At 34.9% G+C, this 27,907-nt stretch overlaps 1 protein-coding gene across 1 annotated transcript; it reads left to right on the top strand.

Moving 5' to 3' along the window:
- The first annotated feature begins 63 nt into the window (after window positions 1-63).
- On the top strand, window positions 64-27,193 carry LOC134847900 (ubiquitin carboxyl-terminal hydrolase 33-like). The gene is made up of 16 exons (XM_063865161.1): window positions 64-411; window positions 7,134-7,383; window positions 8,104-8,389; window positions 14,457-14,607; window positions 15,520-15,656; window positions 15,927-16,201; window positions 16,578-16,738; window positions 17,411-17,541; window positions 17,951-18,055; window positions 18,875-19,095; window positions 22,185-22,311; window positions 22,629-23,008; window positions 24,731-24,921; window positions 25,463-25,562; window positions 25,991-26,053; window positions 26,782-27,193. The coding sequence occupies exons 1-16, from the start codon at window positions 184-186 to the stop codon at window positions 26,910-26,912; spliced, it is 2,937 nt and encodes a 978-aa protein (XP_063721231.1). The 5' UTR covers window positions 64-183; the 3' UTR covers window positions 26,913-27,193.
- The last annotated feature ends 714 nt before the right edge of the window (window positions 27,194-27,907 follow it).

Below are 27,907 nucleotides of genomic sequence, written 5' to 3'. Positions count from 1 at the left end.
AGGCACCTAAGTATTTCCGGTGTTGAGTCTTTCCTCGTTTTTCAATCAGAATTTTTCAGAAATTGGATGGTTGAACTATGCTTTCAGTTCGAAAACGTTTATTCACGATCAATGAACCAGTCTGCGATTAATAGGACTCAGAATAGTTAAGCTGCGGTTTCAAACGCCAAAATTGACATAAAAATGTCGAAAACTGTCATTTCTCCGAGTAGAAACTGCCCGCATGTGATCTCAACCGACCCTGGAGTAGTTTCGAATATTCTAGACGGTTCTGAGACTGTTAAAAACCAGTCAAATCGATGCGTGGACTGTGGAAAACAGACTGTTAATTTGTGGCGCTGTTTGCAACTGGAATGTGCATTTGTCGGTTGCGGAGAAAAGTACAAAGATCACAGTCAGTCACATGCTCAGGTAGGAGCGGGAAGAAAAATAGAAAGTGTTGATTTTAAGGCGATAGTTTATGAAGAAATTCAAGAATAATCGTTGCAAAATATATGACAATATAGGTGACCTTGAGCTTCAGGTTGAGTTTTAGGTTCATTTAATTTTCACGCCTGTGATAAGCAAGCATTTGTAAATCTCAGCGGTTATTTTTTTTGGTTTTAATTGTTTTAAAACAATCAATGAACTAACAGTCAATTTTTAAGCATTTTAAATACCCGTATTGTTTTTAGTTTGTCCATCTAGAAATGAAAAGGAATTTTGTGATCGGTTTTCTTAACTTTTTAATATAACCTCGCAAAATCGGGTACCATATAATCCGGTGAGCTTGAATAAGAAATCACGATAAAGCCTTTTTGGTGTTATATTACAATTAGTGGCAGATACAAGTTAAATGGCTGGATCGCTCTTTGTTATACTTCGAACATTTTTTTCCAAGGCCAATTTTTATTTTATTCCAAAAGAAGTGTAAAATTTGATTTTTTGAACAACATATCTTTTGAACATATTGGAGTAATTTTTATATACAAAAACTATCTTAGCAGTATGTGCAAGTGATTGAAAATGAAAGGACTATATTATGCATCAGAGGTCTCAAATTGAATGCATGCACTACTCACTTGTTTTTCAAAATTACCACCTATGGTAACTTATCACCACTTTTCATTCGTGATTCGATCGCTGTTTATTAGATTTTGTGACTGAAAAAATAATCTGTCGACAACACCACCCGGTTAAAATTTTTTAAGAAGTTTTATTAAATTTGGAATGATTTATTTCCTATTGATTCATTTTCAGCTGAATTAGCGTCTAGGGTTTAATAATAACGCCAATGGTAGTTCATTCTAAGCTAACGTTTTAACTCATCCGCATACGCGGCACAAAAAAAAACACTTGAAAACGATACAAGTCACATGTTTTTGAGTTAATGGTTATTTTTGCAAAATTATTTGCGGCCGGACGGACCCTTCTGAACTATTTGCACAGAGCTCTTCTTGCAACCGGCTCTTCTTGTTAAGTTTAATTTTTTCGCTTCAAGAATTTGTTCGGCTTAAAAGGTTGTGGCCTATGTTATGTCTGCTAAGACGCCGCAGAATGCTTTTTTGGAGGCACAGAAAAGTTTCTTTCGTGTAAGTTCGCTTTATTGGAGGGGTATTGAAAACTTTGTATTCTAATGGTTTTAAATGCTCAATTTAAGTAAGTTTTAATCTATGCAAGTTTTTTTGTGATAGTTACTAGAAAATTTCAACATGAGTGGCATAACTTTCGATAACTGGTTTACTTTTGACATTACAGTATATTCACAATTCGGTTGGTTTGAATCGCTTCTCAATATTGAATCACTTGTCGTTAAAAGAAACACATTTCACAAATGCAATCAGACTTTTTTATAATCGACTTCGAAAAAATAGATTATAACTTTTTTTGATCTTACAGGTAACAAAGATTTATTTTTTGATTAGGTTTATTTCTTTAAATTATAATTAGAAGACATTGAAAACTTTATTGAAAACTAATTTATGAAAGGAGCGGCTAGTCAAAAGGCAAAAGCAATGTCCACTAGAGGCCTACCCTAAATACAGTCAGAACGAAAAGAAAAATGATTAACTATTTGCACAGAGCTCTTCTTGCAACCGGCTCTTCTTGTTAAGTTTAATTTTTTCGCTTCAAGAATTTGTTCGGCTTAAAAGGTTGTGGCCTATGTTATGTCTGCTAAGACGCCGCAGAATGCTTTTTTGGAGGCACAGAAAAGTTTCTTTCGTGTAAGTTCGCTTTATTGGAGGGGTATTGAAAACTTTGTATTCTAATGGTTTTAAATGCTCAATTTAAGTAAGTTTTAATCTATGCAAGTTTTTTTGTGATAGTTACTAGAAAATTTCAACATGAGTGGCATAACTTTCGATAACTGGTTTACTTTTGACATTACAGTATATTCACAATTCGGTTGGTTTGAATCGCTTCTCAATATTGAATCACTTGTCGTTAAAAGAAACACATTTCACAAATGCAATCAGACTTTTTTATAATCGACTTCGAAAAAATAGATTATAACTTTTTTTGATCTTACAGGTAACAAAGATTTATTTTTTGATTAGGTTTATTTCTTTAAATTATAATTAGAAGACATTGAAAACTTTATTGAAAACTAATTTATGAAAGGAGCGGCTAGTCAAAAGGCAAAAGCAATGTCCACTAGAGGCCTACCCTAAATACAGTCAGAACGAAAAGAAAAATGATTAACATTTTAGAAAGAGTAATATACAAAATTAATATTATTATGATTTTTTAAAGTTTTTTTTTAGTCTTTGATTTGCCTTGTATTGAGATGCTTTTTTTACAAGTCATTAGCTCACGCGTATATTTTTGCTGCCATTTATTGTACAACCCAGCTCATAGGAATTTTAGATTTTCTTAGAAAATTCCTGAAAAACGTCATGTCTCCTAAACTAAAACGATTCGTGCAGCCATGTTTTGGGGCTAGATTCGCAACCCTTGGGAGTATCCTGAAAGCATCCTACCATATAAGTAACAAAATGTTTATTGAAATATATCTTATACTGAGACAGCATTTCCTAGTTACACATGCCAGAGCGAGTGTCTTGTAATCGGGAACTAGACTGTTTTTCCCCTCAAAAAACTTTTCTTACACATTTGTTAGAAATTGTTAATTTGGTTCTTCCCAATCAGCCTAGAGGTAAGGCAGTTGTCTTTGTACCCTAAGGTCGGGGGTTTGAGTCCCGGCCGGACCTTATTTGTTTTCAATATCTGTGAAATTGAAAGTTTTTCGGGAAGATCGAATATTCGTCAGTTTGCTTGTTTTGTCGTCTTAGTTGCCGTATCAGGGATTTTTCTTGTTTTCTTGTGTTGGCTGCAATTTTTATTGTAGATACAAGTATTTTTGATTTACTCCTGTAATTAAGAAAATTAATAGCCCTGACGAAGTTTTAAGACTTAATTGTTCAAAGTTTTTTTGTCATCAATTTTCTATGGACTTTTTTGTATCCGACTCAATAGGCGTGTTACTACTTCATGTCAAATTGGTGGCCGCTCGGTTATTGCTAAAAAATTTTTTAAATTAATTCTGGCTGTTTTTCGACTGTTTTTCTGAAATTTTTCTGCAGTATGAAATTTTGGTTTCAATCGAAATAAGAGATTGTGGAAAGCTCATCTGGACAATCAGCTCATTTTTTCACTCAAAAAGTTATAGACCTATGAAAAGTCATTTTTGTCCCTTTTTACTTTTTTTTGAAACTATCTCGAAAAATGTCATCCCAAATCTGAGTTTTTGGATTCAATCAATGACAATCAAGTTGTGTGATTTCTTCTGAATAAATGGCTACGCCGCATTTTTGTACACAAAAAGCTTATATGTTTGATGTGTTGACCGTTTTTTTGGAAACTTTGACTTTTCTCGATAACTTTTATGCCAAATCTGAAATCAATGGTTTAATTGAAACAAGAGGTTGTTAAAAGCCTACATTCATAGCCGGCTACGCTCAATTTATTTGAGAAAAAAGTATAGCCTTCAAAAAAGTTTTAAAACCCTTTGAATGTTTTCGAAAACTACGCTGCCAGTTTTTAGGTTAAGTTTTCAATCGATAATTCTGGTTTTGGTAATCTTTTGGTTAAGCGGCCACCACTTACTTTCTCAGAAAGAAGTTGTGGAATTCTGAAAGCCGAAATTTTTTGGAAGTTCAATCGAAAGAACCGATTGCGAGAGTTTTTCCTACAGAAGCGGCCCTTCCTTATGCTTTTGCTGAAATCATGGCATTGTTGTTTAATGAGAAGATTTAGCTGAGGTTAAAAACATCTAATAAATCTTCTTTTAATCTAGTAGTGAATGAACTAAGGTTTTAGACAAAGTCCACTTGAATTTTTGAATTTGACCATAGAAACCAGCATTTGTATGACAAATTCGAAAATATCAAACAGGTACCTCCAGCTTTAGTTTGGCTCCCAATTTCCTTGCATCGAGATTATAGAAAATTTCGGTTCATCTAGTTTTTTGAACTTTTTCTTTCGGCTTCTCATGTTTTTTTTGTGTGCGTTGTATCGCAAGTGGCGCGAAGCTCCGCTTGGCTTCGCGGGTATATAATTGTCTCTGAATTTATGTACAAAAGCCTTCAGATCGTTTTCGGACATTGTTGTTACCCTTGCGATAGGGTATTGCAATTGATTACCAGACTTTTTTTCTGTAAACAATTTTGTCCACAGATTTTAGCATGCATGCAGTATAGTCATCAAAAATTTGCATTCTTTGGACTATTACTCTCACTGTGCATCCTCATTAGCGTTACTCTAATAAATTCGCCGTTCAAATTTTTTTAATTAAATTTTTTTGGTTTTTTGATTTTTTTTTCTACAATATAGTTGCTTTTATTGTTCTGATTTACCTCTGCTGTTTCTTTTAAATTTTTTTTACAATATAGTCGGTTTTAGCTTTCTTATTTACCTCTGTTGTTTTTTTTTGTGATATATATATATATTTCGATCAAAAACTTTATTCTGTCCAAATGATTTCAGCCTATAATTTATCGACTTAGTGACCTAATTGCGAGTTGTTTCAATGGAAACAGATTTTTGATGCTAACATCTTAGTACAAATTCAAAATTTTCAATTATAAATCATCGCTTTTGTTGTTTTTTTGTTCTTTTTTGCGGCTTGATAGGTTTCGGCCTTTATTATATCGGCCTCATTTTGCGTCCTTCGATGAGCGAAAAAAGTGTGTGTGTATGTGTGTGTGTGTGTTTGTGTGTGTGTGTGTGTGTGTGTGTGTGTGTGTGTCTGTGCTTTGAGGGCGGAGGGGGGGGGGGTGTTTTTCTATCTATTATTTAATTGGCGTTTCATGCGACGTGTGTTTAAGAGATACCTCTGTTGACATACTTAAGAAGTCCCTATGTTGATAGATTTAAGCTTTTTTAACGTGTTATTTTTTGCATGTTTAACCAAAGATTTGCACATTTAAGCTAAGTCGTATATTGAATGCTTGAAAAATTTCACTTGGCTCCTGTTTAAGAATTCGCTATGTTGGTATGTTAAGTGGCCAAAACTTTGAAAGGCTTCAAATGTTTACTCAATTCGACCTTTTAAAATCTGTGATAGGGCGAATGCTTTATCTCTACATTTTTTCTATATTCGCAACGTAAAACTATCAAATTTTTGTATCACCATTTATTGAACTTACTTTTTTTTTCTCAACATCATAATGGGTTCTTTCGGGGAACACTCAGGAGTTGAATATCTGGCGTGCAAGTTTGACGGCTCAAATCCTTTTGGTTTTCGTGGGCAATATTATGATTTTTTCAATTTTTTTTTTTTAATAAAAAAATTTGTCATAAATTAAAGTAACCGAAGTTGATTTTCTCATCCTTTTAGTGGCGTGCTGTCAGGGTAAGCTTAGGGGTCACAAATCTGGCGTTCAAAAATGACTGCTCAAATCCTTTTGCTTTTCGAGATATGGCTTTTTAAATGATTTTTCATTTGTTTTTCACAAAACTTAGATATAAAAAAACTAATCGATTTTGACATTCGAAATCCGCAAGCGGGGTGCTGTCAGGGTTCACTCAGATGACTGCTCAAATCCTTTTTTTTTTCAGGAATTCTGTTTTTTACTATCAGGGTACTGTCAGTGCCTCTAACATTTATTGCTCATTTTTTCTGTTTCTGAGATATGGCCTGTCATGATTTTTTCAATAGTTGTTCAAGAAAACTTAGATTTAAAAATAAGTAGTATAACTTGAAGTTCTTAACCCTATGGTGAGATGCTGCCAGAGACCAATATAGGGTAGCAAGTCTGCCCTTCAATTTTTTCTGCTCAAATCATTCTGTTTTTCGAGATAGTTTTTCATTTTTTATGAAAAAGAAACCTGATAGATGAGCCCAGTTTATCTTGACGGTTGCATTAAATTAGGGTCACTAGAACTTCGCTGTTTTAGTACACGTTTTAAGAAGCTATTTTTTACGTTCAACGATCTATTTGAAGCACCGTAGGTGCGAGTCATGCGCTTGTAACTTCTTATTAGTCTTCGGTCTATTAGTTTTTTTGGACTCTCGGGTTCCGGGCTGTAAATTAACGGCTTAGTTGTCTCATATTGTTTCAGTTGACGAGCAAATATTTTTTTTGAGTGTTTTGAGCGCGACGGGGGCTTTTCATAAGTTTAAAATCTCGTTGAGTTTTTTCGTCTCTAAAGGTTTCTGCCAAGGTATTTGTTACCGCTTGGTAATTTATCTTTCAATGGTAATTTTACATTATATTGTTTCGGCATCTTTTTGTTTCAAAACTAGCCTTATTCATTATGATAGATCTTTTTTCGACATTTTAGGTTTTTTTAAAAATTTTTTCTTGTGTTGTATGGCAAGTGGTGCAATGCTCAGCTTCGCCTCTGTGTAATAGTTTGCGGCAGCTGCTAATTATCACATAATATGCTGTAACCTTGACTCCCTGTTTATTAATGAGCATGATTTTGTTTTATTCTTACACAAAGGCGGTACATATGTGGGAGTTTGGTTATATTGGAGTTCTGGTTATATTGGAGTTCTGGTTATATACAGTTTTGGTGTGTTATATGAATAAGTTCTTAATGAAAACAAAGAATTAGGAAAATTATTCGGATGAATACAGGTCAAGAATCGTAATCAAAACTTGAGTGGATCATAGACATACAGTTCATACAGCTCATTTTTGTTTCAGCAAAACTCGCATCCACTTATGATCAACTTGGGAACCAAGCGCGTCTGGTGTATACTATGCAAATTTGAAGTACACCTTCAGCAATTACAGAACAGCTCGCGTGATGTTGCAAAAGGAGTAATGCCAAGGACACAGAAAGGGAAGCAGTCTCCCATCTCGGTTGCAACCGAGACATCGTTGCAGTCAAATGTCAAAATCAAGAGTCCTCTGAGCACATTGACAAGAGATAGTCAGCATTTATTCTCCCAAAGTGAGTTGAATGAGACGCTGTTAATATAGAACCAAAGAAGTTTTTTAGATTCGTTTTGTAATCGTTTTTAATGATCTACAGAATTGAGAAGAAATTATGTATTTGGGTCTTTTCAGGGGGCAGGGAGCACGTGAATTTGATTCAAGCTGTACTAGTGAATCAAATTATTCAAGAAAAACAAAAATTCCAATTTTTGTCCGGAATTGAGCTCTATTAAATTAAAATGTTTTACGACAAGTTATTAGCACTGTTTAGTTTTTAGTTAAAGTTATTAGCACGGTTTAGTTGCTACTGATCATGAATTAAGTTTTGATATGATTTTCTGCGAGTGAAAGCCCAGGGCAAGAGCTGATCGGCTGTTCATGGAGTACCGCAGTTGTGCCCCTAGTTAAGAATGACAGACAAGCACTTTTACGGTTAACTTCTGGGCTGGGTTATGTTGCCTCACCCTCAAGCAACGAGCTCGGACATCCGACCTTTAAATTGAGATGCGTAGACGTACCACTTCTCCACGGCTTACCATTATTTGACGTATTGAAATGTTATAGCTGGTTATTCTCAGTTTTTGGTTTTCATCTTTATTACCCCCTATAAAAATTCTAAATCTTAATTCAAGTTCTGAAAAATCTACCGAATTGAAGCAAAATATATTAGAAAAATGTTGGCAGCTGAAAATATCAAATCAATAGTCTTAAATCTGTTAAATGAATGATTTATTAGACGTATATGGCGTCGGCGTTGACGAAGAATCTGCCGGCTCTGCTGACGACAATTCGAGCGAATCCAGTGGATCTTGCAAATCATTCCCAGTCTCAAACCCAGTCGGATTAACTGGTCTCAAGAATCTAGGCAACACCTGTTACCTGAACTCAGCTGTACAGGCTTTGTCTGCTTGTACGCCTTTGACAAATTTTTTTCTGACCGCGTATGCTCCGACGGGTGATGAGAAACCGCCGATTGCGAAGTATTACCATCAGGTGCTGAGCGATATTTGGAGCGAAAAGAAGTGAGTTTTTTTCGAACTTTTGCTGATTATTTTAGGACTTGCGGCTTATCGGTCAGACCTAAATTATATCGCTTATCTTTTGTTTTCTTCTGTGTTCCTGAGTCATAGCTAGGATTTCTACGGATTGAAATTTTTTGTTGAGTGGTTTTCTGGTTGTTTTGTTCGGGTTTCATTGGTTTACTCTCAAGATGTGTTGAACAAGGCGTGTAACAAGGCACTTCTTCCCTGAATTACTACTACTGATGATAAGCGAATTTGTGAGTTTGAGCCAACAAAAGTTGCATAGACATCTGCATAGTTTGAGCCAACAAAAGTTACATAGTTGCGCAAATACAAAAAATCCAAAACCTCAAGTGCTTTTTAAGGTTTTCGAAACTTATATCGAAGATTCAAAGAAATCTCGGCTAGGATGAAACTGACCATGGATGGACCTAAGATTTTCTCGAGGGGAGAGATTTTCAACAAAAAAGTTGAAAACTTTGTTGATTTTTTGTGGTCGACCAAATTGATTTTCCCAGCTCTTCAAAATCAAGATAAAGACCTCATTTGGACCAAACTATCCCAAGTTTTTAGAATATTTGGACCAAAAAAAATGGCGCGCTTTCCCATTCAAAATTATCATTGTCCTCTAAAATTGCAAGGTTTATGTTTCAAACAACATAACAATCATAAAAAATCGATTTCAGAAATTTTCTCTTGCGATCAGCGATTTCAGAAATTTCGATCTTGCAATTATTTGAAATGCATAAATTATACATATTGTGATTATGGCTTTATGCTTTGCGATTTGTTACATGCAATATTAAGGTGGATGCCTTCAGTTTGTCATATTCCAAATTATTACTTGCAAAATTGTGTCTGTTTGTATTAGGTCCTTAGGTCTATTTGTATGAGTCCTTGAGACACTAAATCTCTTGATTGCAGTAGGTCGCTGATCGAATCCTAGACCTAGTCGAACTTTTGCTAATTAGAGGCTTGCTTACTTCTTTCTTATTGCGCTTTCTAGAGCTGCTTTTTGTTCTCGCTAGTGCGCGAAGCGAAGTTTTTCTCTGTAAGAGAACTTTTCTCTGTACTTTTCTGTATTTTTTTTTCAGGAAAAATCTTAAGGCTCAAATTATTTTTTTTTGCGGTCTGACTTTTAATTTCTTTTAAAGAGTAATAGAGAGTACTCTTATATAGGTTTTGGTGATTATTTTGTCCTTTTTTCAGGAAAAAGTCTTAAAATTTGTTCAGGTTCAATTTTGATTTTTTGCGGGTTGTTTGAATGTTGGTTTCTTTTTGATTTCACTTCATTTCCTTTGGTAAAAGGATGGCAAACTCCACTATCGAAGAGAAAAAATGTAAAGGCCACAAAAAACGTGATCGACTTCTAAATTCGAAACTGGAATTAAATTATCAGATTTCCCAGAGAAGTGAAAATTTTATCTATCGCTCCAGTTTTCTCAAATTGAATTCATCCTATCAACAAAGCACCATTCATAAAATGTCCATGAAATTCAATGATATGTAAGAGCATATAAATTTTTTTTAAATTCGAAAGTTCACGTTTTTTCTGAAAAGATGTCAGTATTTTTGCTTCCTTGCTCTACTTACTCTTTTTCAACTGTCTGTTGGCTATGCTCAATGTTTTCAATGATAAGAAATCAAAATATTCAATTAAAAACTTTTCAAGCTAGTCTGAACTTATTTAATCGAGTGTTATCGTTTGCAAAAAAAGCTGAAGACAAGGACTCATGGATAAATAAAATGATTAACAGTTTTAAACAATTCTTGTGGGAAATCGAATGTTCAGAGATACTAGTTGACGCACACGATGTGAATTTGAGTTTAATAAGTATAGCTGAAATTGACCAGAAAATTTCAAAATTGATTATCAAAGGTTTTATTGCTATTCGAGTGACCTATTTGGATCTTAAATTACTTCAAAGGATGTTTTCTATGATGTCAAAAACCACAGGTGGTCATAATGGCTTAAAACATGTTGATACCTGCATTGTTTTAATAGCGTTTTTGAACCGTATTTTTTGGACATTCCTGCAAACTAACCAAAATCGTTCCTATTTTGAAGCATGACCTCTTTAAAAAAACTCGAAACGTAAAATTTTCCAGAAGTTGATTTCAAGTTGTTTCAGAATATCTGTCTTTCATAATTTTGAAAATTTAATTTGAGATTACCTATATGGGCTCCAAGAAGGATTGGCGAACCCTAAATTGAAATGGCGTTGTATAACCTTAAAGTTTTGTAGAAATTAGAATAAAATGTCAGCAATCACTGATGTAATTACCCTTGCGATAAGGAAGGGTATTGCAATCGTGTACTAAACGTTTTCCTGTAAATAGTTTTGCTCACAAGACTCTTCTGGACTCATCTCTAGTGGTTTCCTAATGTATTCAATTTTCTTAGCGTTCCCGGCTCACTTAGCCTGGAGGTAACGAATACGTCTAGAACGGCAAAGGACCTGGATTCAAATCTAACCAGGAATTTTTTTAACGGGAAATATTCTGTTTCAAATAAAATTGTCGGCCAATTATTTGTCTGCTTATCTTGTCTCGGCTCATTTGTAGAAACGTTTTTTGCTTGGAATCGTTTTTGTTTTGGAATTTTTTTTTGCACATCTTGGACTCGACACGTATTTTTGCACATTTTTTTTGCTTCGCTCATTTTTCTTTGTTGATTTTTTGTGGTCGACCAAATTGATTTTCCCAGCTCTTCAAAATCAAGATAAAGACCTCATTTGGACCAAACTATCCCAAGTTTTTAGAATATTTGGACCAAAAAAAATGGCGCGCTTTCCCATTCAAAATTATCATTGTCCCCTAAAATTGCAAGGTTTGTTTCAAACAACATAACAATCATAAAAAATCGATTTCAGAAATTTTCTCTTGCGATCAGCGATTTCAGAAATTTCGATCTTGCAATTATTTGAAATGCATAAATTATACATATTGTGATTATGGCTTTATGCTTTGCGATTTGTTACATGCAATATTAAGGTGGATGCCTTCAGTTTGTCATATTCCAAATTATTACTTGCAAAATTGTGTCTGTTTGTATTAGGTCCTTAGGTCTATTTGTATGAGTCCTTGAGACACTAAATCTCTTGATTGCAGTAGGTCGCTGATCGAATCCTAGACCTAGTCGAACTTTTGCTAATTAGAGGCTTTCTTACTTCTTTCTTATTGCGCTTTCTAGAGCTGCTTTTTGTTCTCGCTAGTGCGCGAAGCGAAGTTTTTCTCTGTAAGAGAACTTTTCTCTGTACTTTTCTGTATTTTTTTTCAGGAAAAATCTTAAGGCTCAAATTTATTTTTTTTTGCGGTCTGACTTTTAATTTCTTTTCAAGAGTAATAGAGAGTACTCTTATATAGGTTTTGGTGATTATTTTGTGCTTTTTTCAGGAAAAAGTCTTAAAATTTGTTCATGTTCAATTTTGATTTTTTGCGGGTTGTTTGAATGTTGGTTTCTTTTTGATTTCACTTCATTTCCTTTGGTAAAAGGATGGCAAACTCCACTATCGAAGAGAAAAAATGTAAAGGCCACGAAAAACGTGATCGACTTCTAAATTCGAAACTGGAATTAAATTATCAGATTTCCCAGAGAAGTGAAAATTTTATCTATCGCTCCAGTTTTCTCAAATTGAATTCATCCTATCAACAAAGCACCATTCATAAAATGTCCATGAAATTCAATGATATGTAAGAGCATATAAATTTTTTTTAAATTCGAAAGTTCACGTTTTTTCTGAAAAGATGTCAGTATTTTTGCTTCCTTGCTCTACTTACTCTTTTTCAACTGTCTGTTGACTATGCTCAATGTTTTCAATGATAAGAAATCAAAATATTCAATTAAAAACTTTTCAAGCTAGTCTGAACTTATTTAATCGAGTGTTATCGTTTGCAAAAAAAGCTGAAGACAAGGACTCATGGATAAATAAAATGATTAACAGTTTTAAACAATTCTTGTGGGAAATCGAATGTTCAGAGATACTAGTTGACGCACACGATGTGAATTTGAGTTTAATAAGTATAGCTGAAATTGACCAGAAAATTTCAAAATTGATTATCAAAGGTTTTATTGCTATTCGAGTGACCTATTTGGATCTTAAATTACTTCAAAGGATGTTTTCTATGATGTCAAAAACCACAGGTGGTCATAATGGCTTAAAACATGTTGATACCTGCATTGTTTTAATAGCGTTTTTGAACCGTATTTTTTGCACATTCCTGCAAACTAACCAAAATCGTTCCTATTTTGAAGCATGACCTCTTTAAAAAAACTCGAAACGTAAAATTTTCCAGAAGTTGATTTCAAGTTGTTTCAGAATATCTGTCTTTCATAATTTTGAAAATTTAATTTGAGATTACCTATATGGGCTCCAAGAAGGATTGGCGAACCCTAAATTGAAATGGCGTTGTATAACCTTAAAGTTTTGTAGAAATTAGAATAAAATGTCAGCAATCACTGATGTAATTACCCTTGCGATAAGGAAGGGTATTGCAATCGTGTACTAAACGTTTTCCTGTAAATAGTTTTGCTCACAAGACTCTTCTGGACTCATCTCTAGTGGTTTCCTAATGTATTCAATTTTCTTAGCGTTCCCGGCTCACTTAGCCTGGAGGTAACGAATACGTCTAGAACGGCAAAGGACCTGGATTCAAATCTAACCAGGAATTTTTTTAACGGGAAATATTCTGTTTCAAATAAAATTATCGGCCAATTATTTGTCTGCTTATCTTGTCTCGGCTCATTTGTAGAAACGTTTTTTGCTTGGAATCGTTTTTGTTTTGGAATTTTTTTTTGCACATCTTGGACTCGACACGTATTTTTGCACATTTTTTTTGCTTCGCTCATTTTTCTTTAACGTTGCTTTTAGTGTTTGATTTACTCAAACAATTTGTAATTTCGCATACCTTGACTTCGTATTTTCTTTTTTTTTGCTTCGCTCTGAAATTTTCTTTGGTCCAAAATTTTTCGGCCTACTTGATTTTACTTGATTTTTTGACCGTTTTTTTTACTTGATTTTACTAAAAGGAAACTTAGTTTTGGTAGCCTTATTTAGCGCTACTCGGGCAAAAAATACTTTTGAAAATTTTAGTGAAACTATTTGAAAAATTTAATATATAACGAACGTTACTCGATCGCTTTACCCGCTCGAAAATAGACGAAAAATCAGAAAATTTCAAACCGGTTTTTCTTGACATAAGAGTATTTTAATATCTTTCGAATTTTGACTGAAAGTGCTCTAATATGATATATCACTCAACTCACTCTGATGTTTATTTGTGGTAGCTGTTAAAGGTGGAAAAAAAGAAAATAAAACACACCCGAATACAAAGTTTCAAGTTAACCTTTTCAAGTTAAGTAAGATTTTTTTTTCTGAATGTTGATGAAAAACGTGTTGAATTTTCCTTTTTCAAAACCTAGAATTTATTATTGATAGTCCCAGCTACTAACAAAACCAAAAAATCGTTTTTCAAGAGTAATGAACGTAAGGAAGTCTCTAATATAGGTCTTGCTGATTTTTTTGTTTTTTTTTTCAGGAAAAAGTCTTAAAAGTCGCTAGTAACTACAGATGTGCATTCATACATAATTATGCATTTACAAATGCACTCAGGTATATATGCTTTTTTTTGAGTTCAATTGAAGTTCATCTGCTGAAAATGTCGTAAATAGTACTCTCCAAATACGAACGTAGAAATGGCGCGAAAAAACGAACGATTTCTAGTTGCGAAAGTGGAATTTAATTCTTAGATTTCCAGCGGAATAAAAACATTACCTATTGATCCAGTTTTCTCAAGTTGGGTTAATGTTATCAAAAAAGTGCCAGTCATAAATCATTCTAGAAATTCAAAGAGCTTTAAGGTCATCTGTTTTTTTCTTCGATATTTGAGTTTTTTCATGTTTTTTAATGTTTACTTGCGTTCATTACTCTTTTTCAATCTTCGATTGGCTATGTTTTAAGTTTTGTGGTCAGAAAGTTTTGTGCTTTCTGTATACCAATCGGCCATTCTTGCTTTTGAGTTCTTTTTGTGATGATAAACAATAATAGCTTGAAGCGCCGTGTTTCAGGCCTAGCTTCGTCATTCCGAGTACTTTCGTGCAGGGCTTTAAGACGGTGAATCCGGCGTTCAGAGGATACAATCAGCAAGACAGTCAGGAGTTCCTCAGGTGCTTTATGGACAGGCTTCACGAAGAGCTCAAGAAACCCATAACATACCCTGTTAGTTCGCATCTAAAACATACATCTATTGCGTATAGGAGTTTTGTTTCTGTAATTTGCAGGCAATTGGGTTTTTGAAGAGGAGTCCGCTGCAATCGCTTTTTGTTCCGACCATTTAAAAATGGGGAGGAACTTTGTATTCGGATGTGTTTTAGTTTGCTCTTTTTTTCTTTTTTTCCACGCGAAATCGGGTACCATAAATAATCATCGGAATGGATCGAGTCAAATATCACATTTAAGCCCTTTCAGTTTTGATGCGAACGACATAAAAGATTTTGAAAAAAATTTCCCAGTCTTGAGAAAAACTCAATTGAAATTTTTGATTTTTTGTCTAATTTCGAGCTATTAACGCGATCGAGTAACGATCGTTTTATAAAAAGATGATAGAAATTGGTCAATTAAGCTTAAAAAAATGATTTTGCTTAAAGAAAAACTAGTTGTAGACGCTTCATTTAGCGCTTCCTTGACGATCAAAGTTTTTCTATTTTTTTTTGTTTTCCTTTTTTCATATTTTTATTTGTTTTTCGTTTTTTTGAAGATAGCAGTTGTCACTTGCCTACTTCCCTAATTTTATATGCTTTTAAATAGTTCTTTCATTACATTACCCACAAAAAGCAACACTAATTTGAAGAAAAAATGAAAAAAAAAACTTATTTTTTTTAAATGTGGTCGGAAAGTTCTATGCTACATACACATGAAAACATAAAAAGACTCAATAAATGCAAAAATAGTACTCAATAAATGCAAAAAGACTCAATAGATGTCAAAAATGCCAATGAGTTTGCGTTTTTTGGCGCAGACTCCCCCTCAAACTTATGATAAAGAATAATCTAAAGGTTGATCAGCCAAAAAATTGCCCCTGAAATAAATAAGGTTTTCATTTAGTGGAGTAAGGCTGTAATCTGGTTTCAGGTATGTCTTTCCTGTAATGCTACAATGCACGCACAGTTCTCGGACGGAGGAGGAGGAGGATCTGCGTCGGGACATCAGTTCTGTGAACATTGCTTCCACTCTCTCACATCCATGCAGAGAGATGACCTCGTTTATGAGTAAGAATTAAACAGTCGCCTCTCTAAAGATCGAAATCAGTGCCGTGGAAATAGCTTATTATGAAAAATTTTCATGAACTAAATGCCTCGAAACGAATAAACGAGTTTTCTCTTCCTAATATTAATTTTTTTTTTGGTTAAGCTTAATCAAAATTGAATTGAACTTTTAGTAACCGAAGTAGGTAGTTGACATATATAATAAAGTTCTCTCCCTTTGGCCCAGTAATTCAAATCGTTTAGACATTCTCCTTAATCACTGTCACTTTTCAGGTCCTCGATAAATAATGAGGAGCATTGCGACCCCGTGAGATCCCCGCTTTCATCTGGAGGTCAGCTGGCAAGCTCAACAGCAGACTCCGGTTATTCCGACCAATCTTTCCTCTCGGCATCCGCTTCCAACTTGCCCCTCAGGAGGAGTCCCGACCTTTACCAGCAGCAGCTATCGTCTCCGAACTCACCAGGAACTGCAGACGGAAGGCGTGGATTGGACAGAAGACGAACTATATCAGCATCGTCAGCGTTGTCGTCTTCAATGTCAATCGGAAGTACTGCCTGTTTTCTGTTTTTTTTTTCTCAAACCAAGCTTTATTAAATTTAGTGGATTGGTAGAAATAAAGTTTAGATGATATACTTGAGTGAGAGCATGTTTCGAGAATCGGGGGTTATGAACCATTTAGTTCATGCTGAATATATCATAACATTGGAATGTTTTTTTATTAACAAACCATTATAAGGGCTAAACATTTCAATATAGTGGGGATTGATTTGGCACATGTTTTCGGTGATCATGCAAATGGAAAAGGTCAAGCTATCTATCCATCTGTGTGTTCAATTCGATACTAGTGCTTCCCTTTAGATATAATTCTTACGATAACTTCTCTCTTTAAGAAGGTTTTCAAAAAATTTATTGTTGTAATTTAGCGAGACAGAATAAATCTGCGCCGTCAGCTGTCAGATACTCCAGTATCATCTCGGAAGTGTTCAACGGAAAGATCCTGAGTTCAGTTCAATGTCTCCATTGTCATCAGACGAGTGAAATATCCGAGACATTCCAAGACCTCTCTCTCCCCATACCTAATAAGGTAAGAAGGTAATATTTTTAAGAGTCGATGACCGTAGTGCAGATTCTTATATAGGTCGCGATGGTTTTTTTTCAAGATGGTTTTTCAGGCTCAAATTTTTACTTTTTTGAGGTTTAACTACGATGTTTTGTAAGTGCAGTTCCTTTCCTTTGTGAACAGGAATGTAAACTTCACTATCGAACAGCAAAAGTGTAAAGGTCACGAAAAAAGTGATCGACTTCTAGTTTCGAAATTGGAATTTAATTTATAGATTCAGCGAAATAAAATTTTTACTTATTTATTCAGTTTTCTCAAATTGTGACATTCATTGTGCCATCCAGTTTTCTCAAACTTTTTTCAAAAAATTGCCAATCATAATTTGTTTTAGAAATTCAAAGAGCTTTAAGCGCAAAATTTGGCAAAATAGGTTCTACAGCGTGTTCGTAAGAGTTCGGGGAAAAGCAAGCGTGTTCATAAGAGTTCGGGAAAAGCAATTTCGGTCGACCTTAAGAAAACCCCCCTCGAGAAAACACTAGATCTTCTGAGTTTACTAGGCTCGCATATGTGAAGCTGTGAGAGAAAAGTTGTCGAAATAGAAAGATTTCTGATTACAAATTGTGTTTAAGTTAAATTACTGATTTTAAATGAGATTATTCTGAAGTTAGTTCAAGTTCAGAACTATTTCTGCTGTAGGAGGATTTATATCTCATTCATCATCAGCCTCAATTGGTCCAACCAACCGCGATGGGGTCTGCAGCTAGCTTACTCAATTCAGCATACAATACACAAGGATGGGTCACCTGGATTTATGACTGGATTAAGAGGCTAGATATTTGTTCCAGGCATCCTTACAGTTTCATATCATAATCAACAAATGTTAATTCTCGAATTTTGATGGAAGCTGATACTTGGTCATTTTTTATAAGGTTGATCATGGCAAATATCAGTTCGATAAGGAATAACATCTGGGATTTTGCAATGAGGTGTAGATTAGTGAATGTTGGGGCTGAAGAAAATTGTTGAACTTGCGCTTACAATCCTCCATATTGCCATTCTCCTCCAAAAATAATGCGAAACTTTGTAGTAATTTACTGAAAAGATAAACGCAGATTTAGTAAATGCAAATGGGAATGATGAAAATGTATGTGTCCATGAGTCCATAATGGATATCTAACCTAAAGAAGTTATAGAATCTTCCTGTCAACAAAAGATAAGACTGTGTTGGTTTTTCAGTATGTTCTGGGGACCTGTGATCACCTTGAACGATTGTTTGGCCGCGTTTTTCTCGGCAGACGAATTGAAAGGAGAGAACATGTACAGCTGCGAAAAATGTCAGAAGTTAGTTCAAGTCTCTCACAGTTTCTCTCATAAATCACATTATTTTTCAAACCAGAGTCTCAGTGATTTAATTGCGGCTGCTATTTCTTAATCCCCATTTTTTTACACAAGCAATGCAAGTAACGGAATATTTGTGCTCGGGGTGGTTTTTTTCCCACAGCTTTCGACTTTTTAACTATTTTTGACGACGGGATTTTTTGTCATTCAAAAAGTATTGTTAAACTGAGCTTAAATCCGGAAAGATATTTCACCTGTGATCATTTTTTGTAAAGTTATGGGTGTAAAAAAATTGCCATTTTGGCCAATTTGGGAAAATTAACGCGCGATATATTTCGCGCTATTAACGCGTCAGCGAAGATTTAATCCGTCATTGAAATTGTTCCAAATTGGTTGAAGGTAGCTTTTTTTTAGCTATAATTGATTTGTTACTAGCAGCGAAATTTATCACTTTGTACGTAATATGGCGCGTGGGGGAATGATTTTTACAAAAAATATCAAATTAAAATAACAAATTTTCATTTCATTTTTTTTTACATATAGTTTTTTCATGTTATTACTGCTCCATAGACTGCTCTTTAAATTGAGGCATGTTAGTTGGTAATTTTTTTTCAAATTGACTGGCACTGCTAATGCGTCATAATTGGCGTGCGTCACTTAGAAATTTTGTAGACTCAAAGTTTTACTCATTCAGCTTTTCCCAGTAGCGTTATCGGTCAAATTTTTGCTTGTGCATGCGAAGTGCAACTTCGCCTTTGTGTAGATAATTGTTTTTGAATGGTAAAAAATCGTTAAAAACTTTCATTTTTTTCAAAACTGCAGGTTGCGGAATGGCCTGAAGGTGTCCAAAGTCCAGGAACTGCCAGAGGTGTTGTGTGTACACCTCAAGAGATTCAGACACGAGTACCTGTTGAGCTCCAAAGTGTCCACTTATGTCTCATTTCCAATGGAGGGACTATCTCTGGCTCCCTTTCTAAGTGACCAGAATCAACCGGCTATGTATGACCTCGTGGCCACTATTTGTCACTACGGATACGCTTCAGGTTTGACTATTTAAATAATTACACAACAAAGCTCGTGTTATAGTATGGACTTTATTTTTTCCAACCTAAGTCGCAAATATTGTTGCGACGCAAATATTGTTGCGAAAAAATGTGTTCATTTTGAAAGTGCTCATTGTGATCAAAAACCTGCTATTAAGCACAGCCAATGCTAAGGATATTAACACAGACTATTATATTACAAATAGCACTTTAGCTTCAAGGTATCGTGGATCTGTAGCGTAGAGGTCGAAAGGAGACCAGCAACAAAATAGAAGGGGTGGAACCTGGGCAGGGGTGGATGTTTTTAATGAATTTTTCGTGTACTAGTTAAAATGCGTCCGCTCTATAAATTTAGGCATGTTAGTTGATTACTTCTTTTTTTTCAAATTGACTGGTAGTGCTAACACCATACTACTAGTGTTATAATTGGCTTGTGTCACTTAGCAATTATGTAGACTCATATTTGGCGTGCGACACTTGAGAAATTTTGTAGACTCAACGTTTTACTCATTCAGTTTTTCCCAGTAGCATTATCGGTCATATTTTTGCTTGTGTATGCGAAGTGCAACTTCGCCTCTGTGTAATGATTTGTTTTCGATTGAAATTAATCTTCAACTGTTTGCCATAATCGAATCTAGTTAAGAACTCCCCTCTGCATGTTTGACGCCCATTTCCGTTCAAAATAAGCAAACGAACTAGGTTTTACCCAAACGAACTGGGTTACCTTTTATCTGTCCGTATTTACTTCTATTGTTCTGACCACCGAATTAGGTGCGAGAAAAAACTGTGCCCTTGGTTAGGTCTTAGTTTGCTGAGCATGATTTCACAAGGATTTTCAAGTACTCCGAGCAAAGAAGATATTGAAATTGTTTCGAAACAGTAGTTTTGCTGTCTGAAAAAAGGTTTGAATTTAGTTTTTGAGGATGAATTTGAATTTTTTGATGATTTTAAAAGGACTCTAAATTACTCCACAAGCAAAGTAAAGTGCTGATTTAAAATATCCGGAAAAAATGAATGAAACTAGAAATTTAAAACGCGTTTTTCTCAAATTGGATTGATTTTAGACAAAAATTGATGAAGAGCAATCTAGCTTAAATTTTTAACAAATTTAGTATGTTGCAATTTGTTTTGGAAAAATCGGGCCTTAAAATTTACCCCCAAAAACGATCATTTTTGGCTTTGTTTAGCCAATCAAAATTTACTCTACACCTATTTGTTCATGTACTACAAAAGTATATCACTGCAAGCCTCTTATCTAGCTCAACAAATTTCAAGAAGGGTGTAATATAAAAAGGGTATAAGATAGTGGTTATCTCCAAACGTGGCCCAAAAGGCTCAAAGAATGTTCTTATTTGAAAAAAAATGTTGTTTTATAGAGTGAAAATGACATTTTTGACTATCAAACAAAATTAAATTTGTTTATAAAAATTTGATACAATTACACCTTTCCTAAATTTTGTTGAGCTAGATAAGAGGCCTGCTGTGATATAGTTTTGTTAGTAAATGAACAAATAGAATTGGAGTAATTTTTGATTGACTAAACAAAGCCAAAAACGATCGTTTTTGGGGTAAATTTTGAGGCCCGATGTTTGCAAAAACAAATTGCACCATATTAATTTGTAGGCATGATTGGTCTTCATCAATTTTTGTCTAAAATCAACCCAATCTGAGGAAAACGCGTTTTAAATTTCAAGTTTTATTCATTTTGTCCAAATACTTTAAATCAGCTCTGTAGCATGCTGTCAAAGACGTTTCGAAAACGATTTTTTGTTGTCTAGAAAAAAATAGTTCAAAATTTGTTTTTTAGAACAATTTAGCGTAGATTGGGTGGAATTGAATCACTCTGCACTCGGAAAAGATACTCAAATAGGCATCATACTGTTTGCTTAATCTCGGTTCTCGCTCAAATTCATTTTTCAGCGTTTTGAATTCAGTTTTTATAACTGAAATAAAAACGTGTTTTGCAATTTTTTTCATATTGGAAATTTCAATGATATCATTTCAAATTTAAAATGGGTTCACCTACCATTTTTTCAGATATGAGCCTTAATGTACTCTGGCCAAAATGGACTATTTATGAGAGAAGTAATTAGAAAAGAAAACGTTTTTGAAAACTCAGTGATATTATAAGTTTTTCGTATCTTTTACTATTTCGCCCCACGGGTACCTATTAACAAATATCCCCCTATAAAGAATTAAATCAACAGTTAAGCATTGAATTTTATATGTAGGAATGAACATCCCCCTTTTTGCAAAAGGGGGTTGTAGTTAAAGACACCCCGTTTTTCTAAATGGGGATTGTTAAAGAATTTTCGGGAATTAAACTATCTATTTGTGCAGTTTATCAGCAGGGATTGGCGGTTAAACGAACTAAACTGACAGAATGTCAACCAAGCCGAAGTCAATAACCGACATTTCTCGGCCCGTTGTGCGTGCGAGAACTTGACTGGTTGGCGATAGACGCCACTACTGCAATTTTTGGCTCTTTTCTACGTTTTCTTATTTAATTTAACGTTGTCATGCTGTAATGAAATTTGGCATGATGAACAAGCTAAATACTGTGAACAGATTTTTTCTTCATACTCTAGATTGTAATGTCACGCTTTAGGTAGTGATGGCTTTTTCTTTTGTATTTTTTAAGGGAAAGTTTTAAAATTTGTTCAGGCTCAAAATTATTTTTTCGCGGTTTACTTTTGATGTTTTTCAGTTCAGTTCATTTTCTGTGTTAAAAGAAAGGCAAACTCCGCTATCAAACAGCGAAAGTGTCAAGGTCACGAAAAACGTGATCGATTTCTTATTTCGAAAGTGGAATTTAATTATCGAATTTCCCATCGAAATAAAAATTTTACTTGTTGATCCAGTTTTCTCAAATTAGGTTAGTTTTATATAAAAAAAGTGTCAATCATAAATTGTTTTGAGAAATTCAAAGAGCTTTTGTGCTATCTATGTTTTCTTTGAAATGCGAAAGTTCAATTTTTTTCAAAAAATTAAGTCCGTTTTTTTTGTTTACTTGCCCTCATTGATCCTTTTCCAACTGTATGGTGGCTATGTTTGTAATTATATCTTCATCTCGAGTATTCATGTTTCAGGCGGCCATTATACGGCGTATGCTCTGAATGAGTTGAACAAGTGTTGGTACGAATACGACGATCAGATTGTGACTCAAGTGTCAGCGTCTCAGATTCAGAAGGCTGAAGTTTATGTCCTTTTCTACAAGTAAGCGAAGCTTAATTTTGTGGCGCAGTGGTAGGAGGCTTGACCTGTTTTTGATATGGTTGATGGTTCGAACTCGCTCATGCGCTGCAATTTAAAAGTTGATCTCTTGTTAGATGGCCTTATCCTGGGTAACCTCGGGTAATGAACCGTCGGGTTCAGATACATCGATTGTGCTTTTAAAGTCAAGTGCTTTTAGATTTGTGAAATTGATTTCGCCCATTAAAATTTAAGATAATATAGATTTTTAATGCAACCCTTAATTTATTCCTAAATAATTATAATGATCAATTCGAACGTAGCGTTGTAATTGATTCTAGGAAAAGAGCTAGCCCTGAAATGGAATCACACCGTAAACAAGTCAAAATCCGATCTCGATCTGCTAGACATGAAGGACGAGTACACAACGTGAACGAAACAAAGCATTCAGCTGTCGGCTCAGCAAGAAGCATGGAGAATATTGCTCATGAAAATTTAATATCCTCCCCGAGTGATAGTCCGACTTCAGTAGCGGCGTCGACCCGAAGTCAAACTCGTAGTCGTCAGAGAAACTCGAAGTCAGTCTCAGTTGGCTCAGACACAAGTCAATTCGGAGACAGATTGATGCAGTACTACATATCGAAGCACTGGTTGAACCGATTCACGACATTTGCGGACCCGGGACCGATAACCAACTCCGATTTCCTGTGTCAGCATAGCAGTAAGATTCGTTATTCCAATAAAAGCCTTGAGCTAAACAATTATTTTGTCAGATTTTTTTGGCAGAACCTTGACAATTTTGTATTATCAGCAGAAAATTTACCGATATTTGATATTTATAAATATAGGTACAAAGTCAAATTAAAAATAAAAGCATCCTGAGATATTACCCGAAAAGCATAAATAACAACGTTTAAGTTTGGATAACAAATGATAATTGAAAGTCAAAACGTACCCGAATTCGGTTGAGACGGTCGAAACGTATCTTGCTTGGGTCGAGACGGACGAAACATACCAAATTTTGATCGAGCCGGTAGCCGGTCAAAACATAAAGCGAGCGTAGTGTAATAGTACGACTTCTTTTTTTTCCAAACTATGTCGACTTAAGCTTACGGCTGTTAATAGCATGTGCTTTGACATTCGATTATTAATAAGCTAAGGCAGTTCATGTGTTTTAAAGTCATTAAATGAACCAAAAAAAAGCTATTTGTTTCAAATAACAGTACAATAATAAAAACTCGATTTCATAATTTTTTCAACTCATTATATCTCTTATTTTTTTAAATGAATAATTTATACAAATTTGGCATTATGCTTTCCAAATCGGTACATCCAAGATTATGGTGGATACCTTTGCTTTGCTGTTTTTCAAATTATAAATGCAAAATTGTATCTATTTGTATTTGGTGGTAACGAAAGTTACGGAATATTTGTGCTCGTTGCGTTTTTTTTCTTCAGACAAATTTCGGCTTTTTAACTAGCCATTTTTGACGGAGTTTTTTTCATTCAAAAGGTATTGTTGTCCTGAGCTTAAATTTGAAAAAGATATTTTTCCTGTGATCATTTTTCGTAAAGTTATGGGGATTAAAGATTCGCGCTTTTAATGCGTAAGCGGAGATTCGCGCTTTTAATGCGTAAGCGGAGATTTACTCCGTAGCAGAAATTGTTTCAAATTGATTGAAGGAAGCTTATTTGCCATAATTGATTTGTTACCAAGAGCGAAATCTATCACATTGTACTTTATATGGCGTGTGATGGGATGATTTTCATTAAAAAAAATTCAAATTAAAAAATTCTTTTTATTTTATTACATTTAATTTTTTCATGTTATAACTGCTCCATAGGCCGTAAATGGCAGTCGAAACATTCAGGGCTTTGCCCTTATACGAGCAGTCTTCTTAGCATATGCAGCTGTTTTATTTGTGGCACGTGTTTGTAAATTGCCCGTGTTTGTAAGTTTGTGTTGTGCAGATTAATTCTCCTGGTCGATGGATTGAATCCGCCACAGCAAAAGTTTTTCTTTTCAAGATTTATTTTAATCTTTTCTTTCTTTTTTTACTTCATTGAGCTGCTTTTTTGTTGTTGTTTTTTGCTAGTGTTTGCGAAGCGCAGCTTCGCTCACCTCTGTGTTTCATATTTGCACATGAACCACATATTCGATGACTTTGACTGTGTGCAATAGATATATATGCTGTCTACATCTTTAGTACACATTAACTGAAGCTTAATAATTTTTAACCTGTAATTCGGTAAATCTCCACCCATAGTTATGATCTATTCTACTCAGGGGATCTCAATAACTAATTCTATCCCCCTCAAAAACAAAACGAAACTCCCCTGCTATGTTCAAAATTTGATGTCGTTAACCGATGAACTAGATCTTCATAGAAGTGGAAGTTTTTCAATAAGAACCATAGGTCTATATTCAATGATCCCTGTTAAGGAATCCCACCACAGTATGTGTCAGTGCTGGACAGTATGGCTGAGGAAGTTCCAGGCGTGGTCTGGGAGTACCTCTCCACCCGCTTCAGAGGGGGTCCGGTGGTGAATCAGTTGCACGTATGTGCCATCTGTCAGCAGGAGAAAGTGGCGCTAGAGCAGAAAAGAACGGCGGAAAGGGAGGCATTTCAAAAGGTAAGACAAGTTTTTTTGCAAACATTTGAGTTTGAGCTCAACTAACCCTTGAAATACTTACCTCTTTCTCTAAAGTAAGACATACTTAATCAACTATTACCCCGAACAAACATTGAAATATATCTACAAATTTAAGGGCTCTGCTAATAAGGGCTCCGATTGGACATTCAGTAGTAGGGCAAGAGGCAAATTTAAATGTTCTGGAAAAACTCGTCCCTTAAAAGTTTCTTAAAAAAACAAGGATGGTCGGTTGCTGTGTAAGTGGCACAGAATGTTCCGATTGCAATGATTTAAGTTAAGGAGTTCAAAGTAAGGAAAAAAGCCTAAAAAGCATAAAGGGATATTAATTTAGGTAAAACGCAAAACTGCAGATTGGGAGAGATTTACAGCTAAAATTACTCAAAATTACAGCAGAGTTAAAAGGGTCTCCTGAAATAGAAAATTTGTAATCAAAAATAGGACGGAAAACAGGCCACTCCACAGGCCAAATAGTTCTTCCCGCCAATTCATCAAGTGGTAGAATCATAATTTGTTGGTTTAGATGAACAATGAGTTTCGAAGTCAGAAGTGTCCGGCTGAGGCCTACTTGATCGACATGCGATGGTACAAACAATGGGAAGCGTTCGTCAGAGCAAAAGCAGGTAATACCATCTCGCAAATGTAATTTTAACTTCAAATCAAGTAATTTTTGTCGCACTTACACTAATTACATCGACGAATTGTTTTAACAAAAATTTGCATAAAGTTCCGATTCACAGAGTTCTTTGAAAAGTGCAATTGACTTGAAATCAGGTCTCCAAATTGTCTAAAACATCTAGATTGTACGCGAGTTTTCATGAAAATGGTAGAACTGCGTTTCTTACTTATTCTTTTTATGAACTGTTTGGGACTCTGCAAAAAAAAGAATTGGACTATTAGTGTAGCTGTAAAGATTGAGCCACTTCGTTGGAAACTTCAAATAATTAACCTTCGGCTTATGCCTCTGCGTACTTAGTTTAATGAAGAGAACAGTTACTATGGTGTGTTTTGATCTGAGCTTCAGGTAATTGTACATTCATGTTCTGATTAGATCCACCTGGGCCGATTGACAATCACGCCATACAACACAGAGGAGGACGCTATTCAGTGTCAGGTAAATCCCTCGCACATGTTTGTACCTTAAATGGTTAGCCATATTCACCATCTTATGCGGTTTGTTCTTCAAAACATGAAAGCTTTCCTAATATGAATAAGGTCTAAATGATATAAGGATATAACCTAATCTTGAGGTTTATCTTAATCCAGAAAAGATCAATGAGCTAGTTCTTCTGCCATTTTCCCGCCACATGTTACTTATGTTTTTTTTTAAAACTTTTGTCCACGTACTCCAATTAGCATCAAAATTGGCACATGTCTGCATTGCGTAATTACTAACACAATTTTTCTCCATATTCAATTCCATAAAATCACTGGTTACTCTCTACAAGTGACGTACAAAAATGACAGGTGGTGGGCAAACAGTACAAGAGCTGATTAATTAATCAAACTTGTCTGAAGTCGAAGTTTGAAGTCGAAGTTCCGATAGTGTTTTGCAGTGTCGGTGATCTAAAAGGAAAGGTCGTGTTTGTAGCCATTTGAGCGAGCAATGCTGCTTCACTCACGTAAAAGAAAAGCATCTAATCGAAAAGCATCGAGCTCTAATGTGATATGCTTTGTTCTTCAGAAATAAAATTAGTTTAAAATGTTTCAACACCTGAAAGCCAGGTTATTATAGTTGTGGTTTATTGTTATTTGTCAAATTTGGTAAAATTTCTTCTTTGTGTCGCGAGTGATGCGAAGCTCCACTTGTTAATTGTTTAACTTGAATTGAGTTTGTTTCAGATTATGACGTGGGTCAAATCTCTTTTGAAACATGGCGCTACCTGGTCGCAATTTACGGAGGAGGACCCGAACTAGTACATAGAAATGAACGCTCCGTTTCCCCTTCTGACGTACAGCCATCTACTAGTTGATAATCATAAAACAGAGACGTCAAATCGGCGAATTATTTCTCCGTGCTTGCTCGTCGAATTTAATTGTTAAATCAACCATGAAAACAGCATAGTGTTGTTCTTCTCAATTTAAAAGTTTAATTGAGATCAATTTATATTCATCATTCACGCTGTTCATCTGAAGCCTGAATGACGCAGTTGACTTTTTAGGTGCTTCAGGCCAGCCATGATAAAAAATATTTTATATTCTTATATCGCATATGTTTCTTAATAAATTATCAAAAATTAGATTTTGTTTTAAACATTTCTTGAACGCATTTGCGGAAAAATCAGTAATTGAGTTAGGTTGTGGTGTGAGTGTACCTTCTGCTAAGAAATGTAAGCTGTTCGCCACCCCCCAACTGGCCCCTTTGGTTACACTTAATGTCTCATTACCTGGAATGAGAATTTATAGTGTGGCTCGCTCTGCCAATATTGTTTTTTCTGGTCGCTTCTGACCGTAGCTTATGGTTGAGTCCTGGATTTATGGCTTTCTTGCGTAGTTTTTATTGTATGCTGTAAGTGTTTTATTATTATTATTTTTCAAATATAATAGTTTTTTTTGGCGTTAAGCCTGTCAACACATGGTCTGTCGGCTTACTGTCCGGTCTCGAAATAATGATATGCTGAGTGTAGTTTGAGCTGTTTATTTTTTGCTTTATTGCGCTCGGTTCACGGTCGGCCCGGCCACATAGCACGTTTGTAGGCTTCATTTTGATTTGGCAATTATGTTTTTTTTTTCGATTTGGCGTTTCTCAAAATCAAGTAATTATTTGATATTCGAATTCCTTCATCTGTACAAAAGAGCTTCATTAGCTTAATTAAATGAAAAATGAATATATTTTGTATAATAGTTTTCCCAATGAAAAATAAGGTATTTAATGAACCGTTTTTCTGAAACTGAGTTATTTGTATCAAAAAGTATTAATCAATAACGATTCGGGAATTTCGATGAGCTGTAGGGTGATATATTTTTT

The sequence above is a fragment of the Symsagittifera roscoffensis genome, chromosome 6 (genome assembly GCF_963678635.1).
Source record: "Symsagittifera roscoffensis chromosome 6, txSymRosc1.1, whole genome shotgun sequence".
Lineage (NCBI taxonomy): Eukaryota > Metazoa > Xenacoelomorpha > Acoela > Convolutidae > Symsagittifera > Symsagittifera roscoffensis.
Note: the sequence above shows the minus strand (reverse complement) of the source record. Positions and strands in the feature narration are given on the sequence as shown.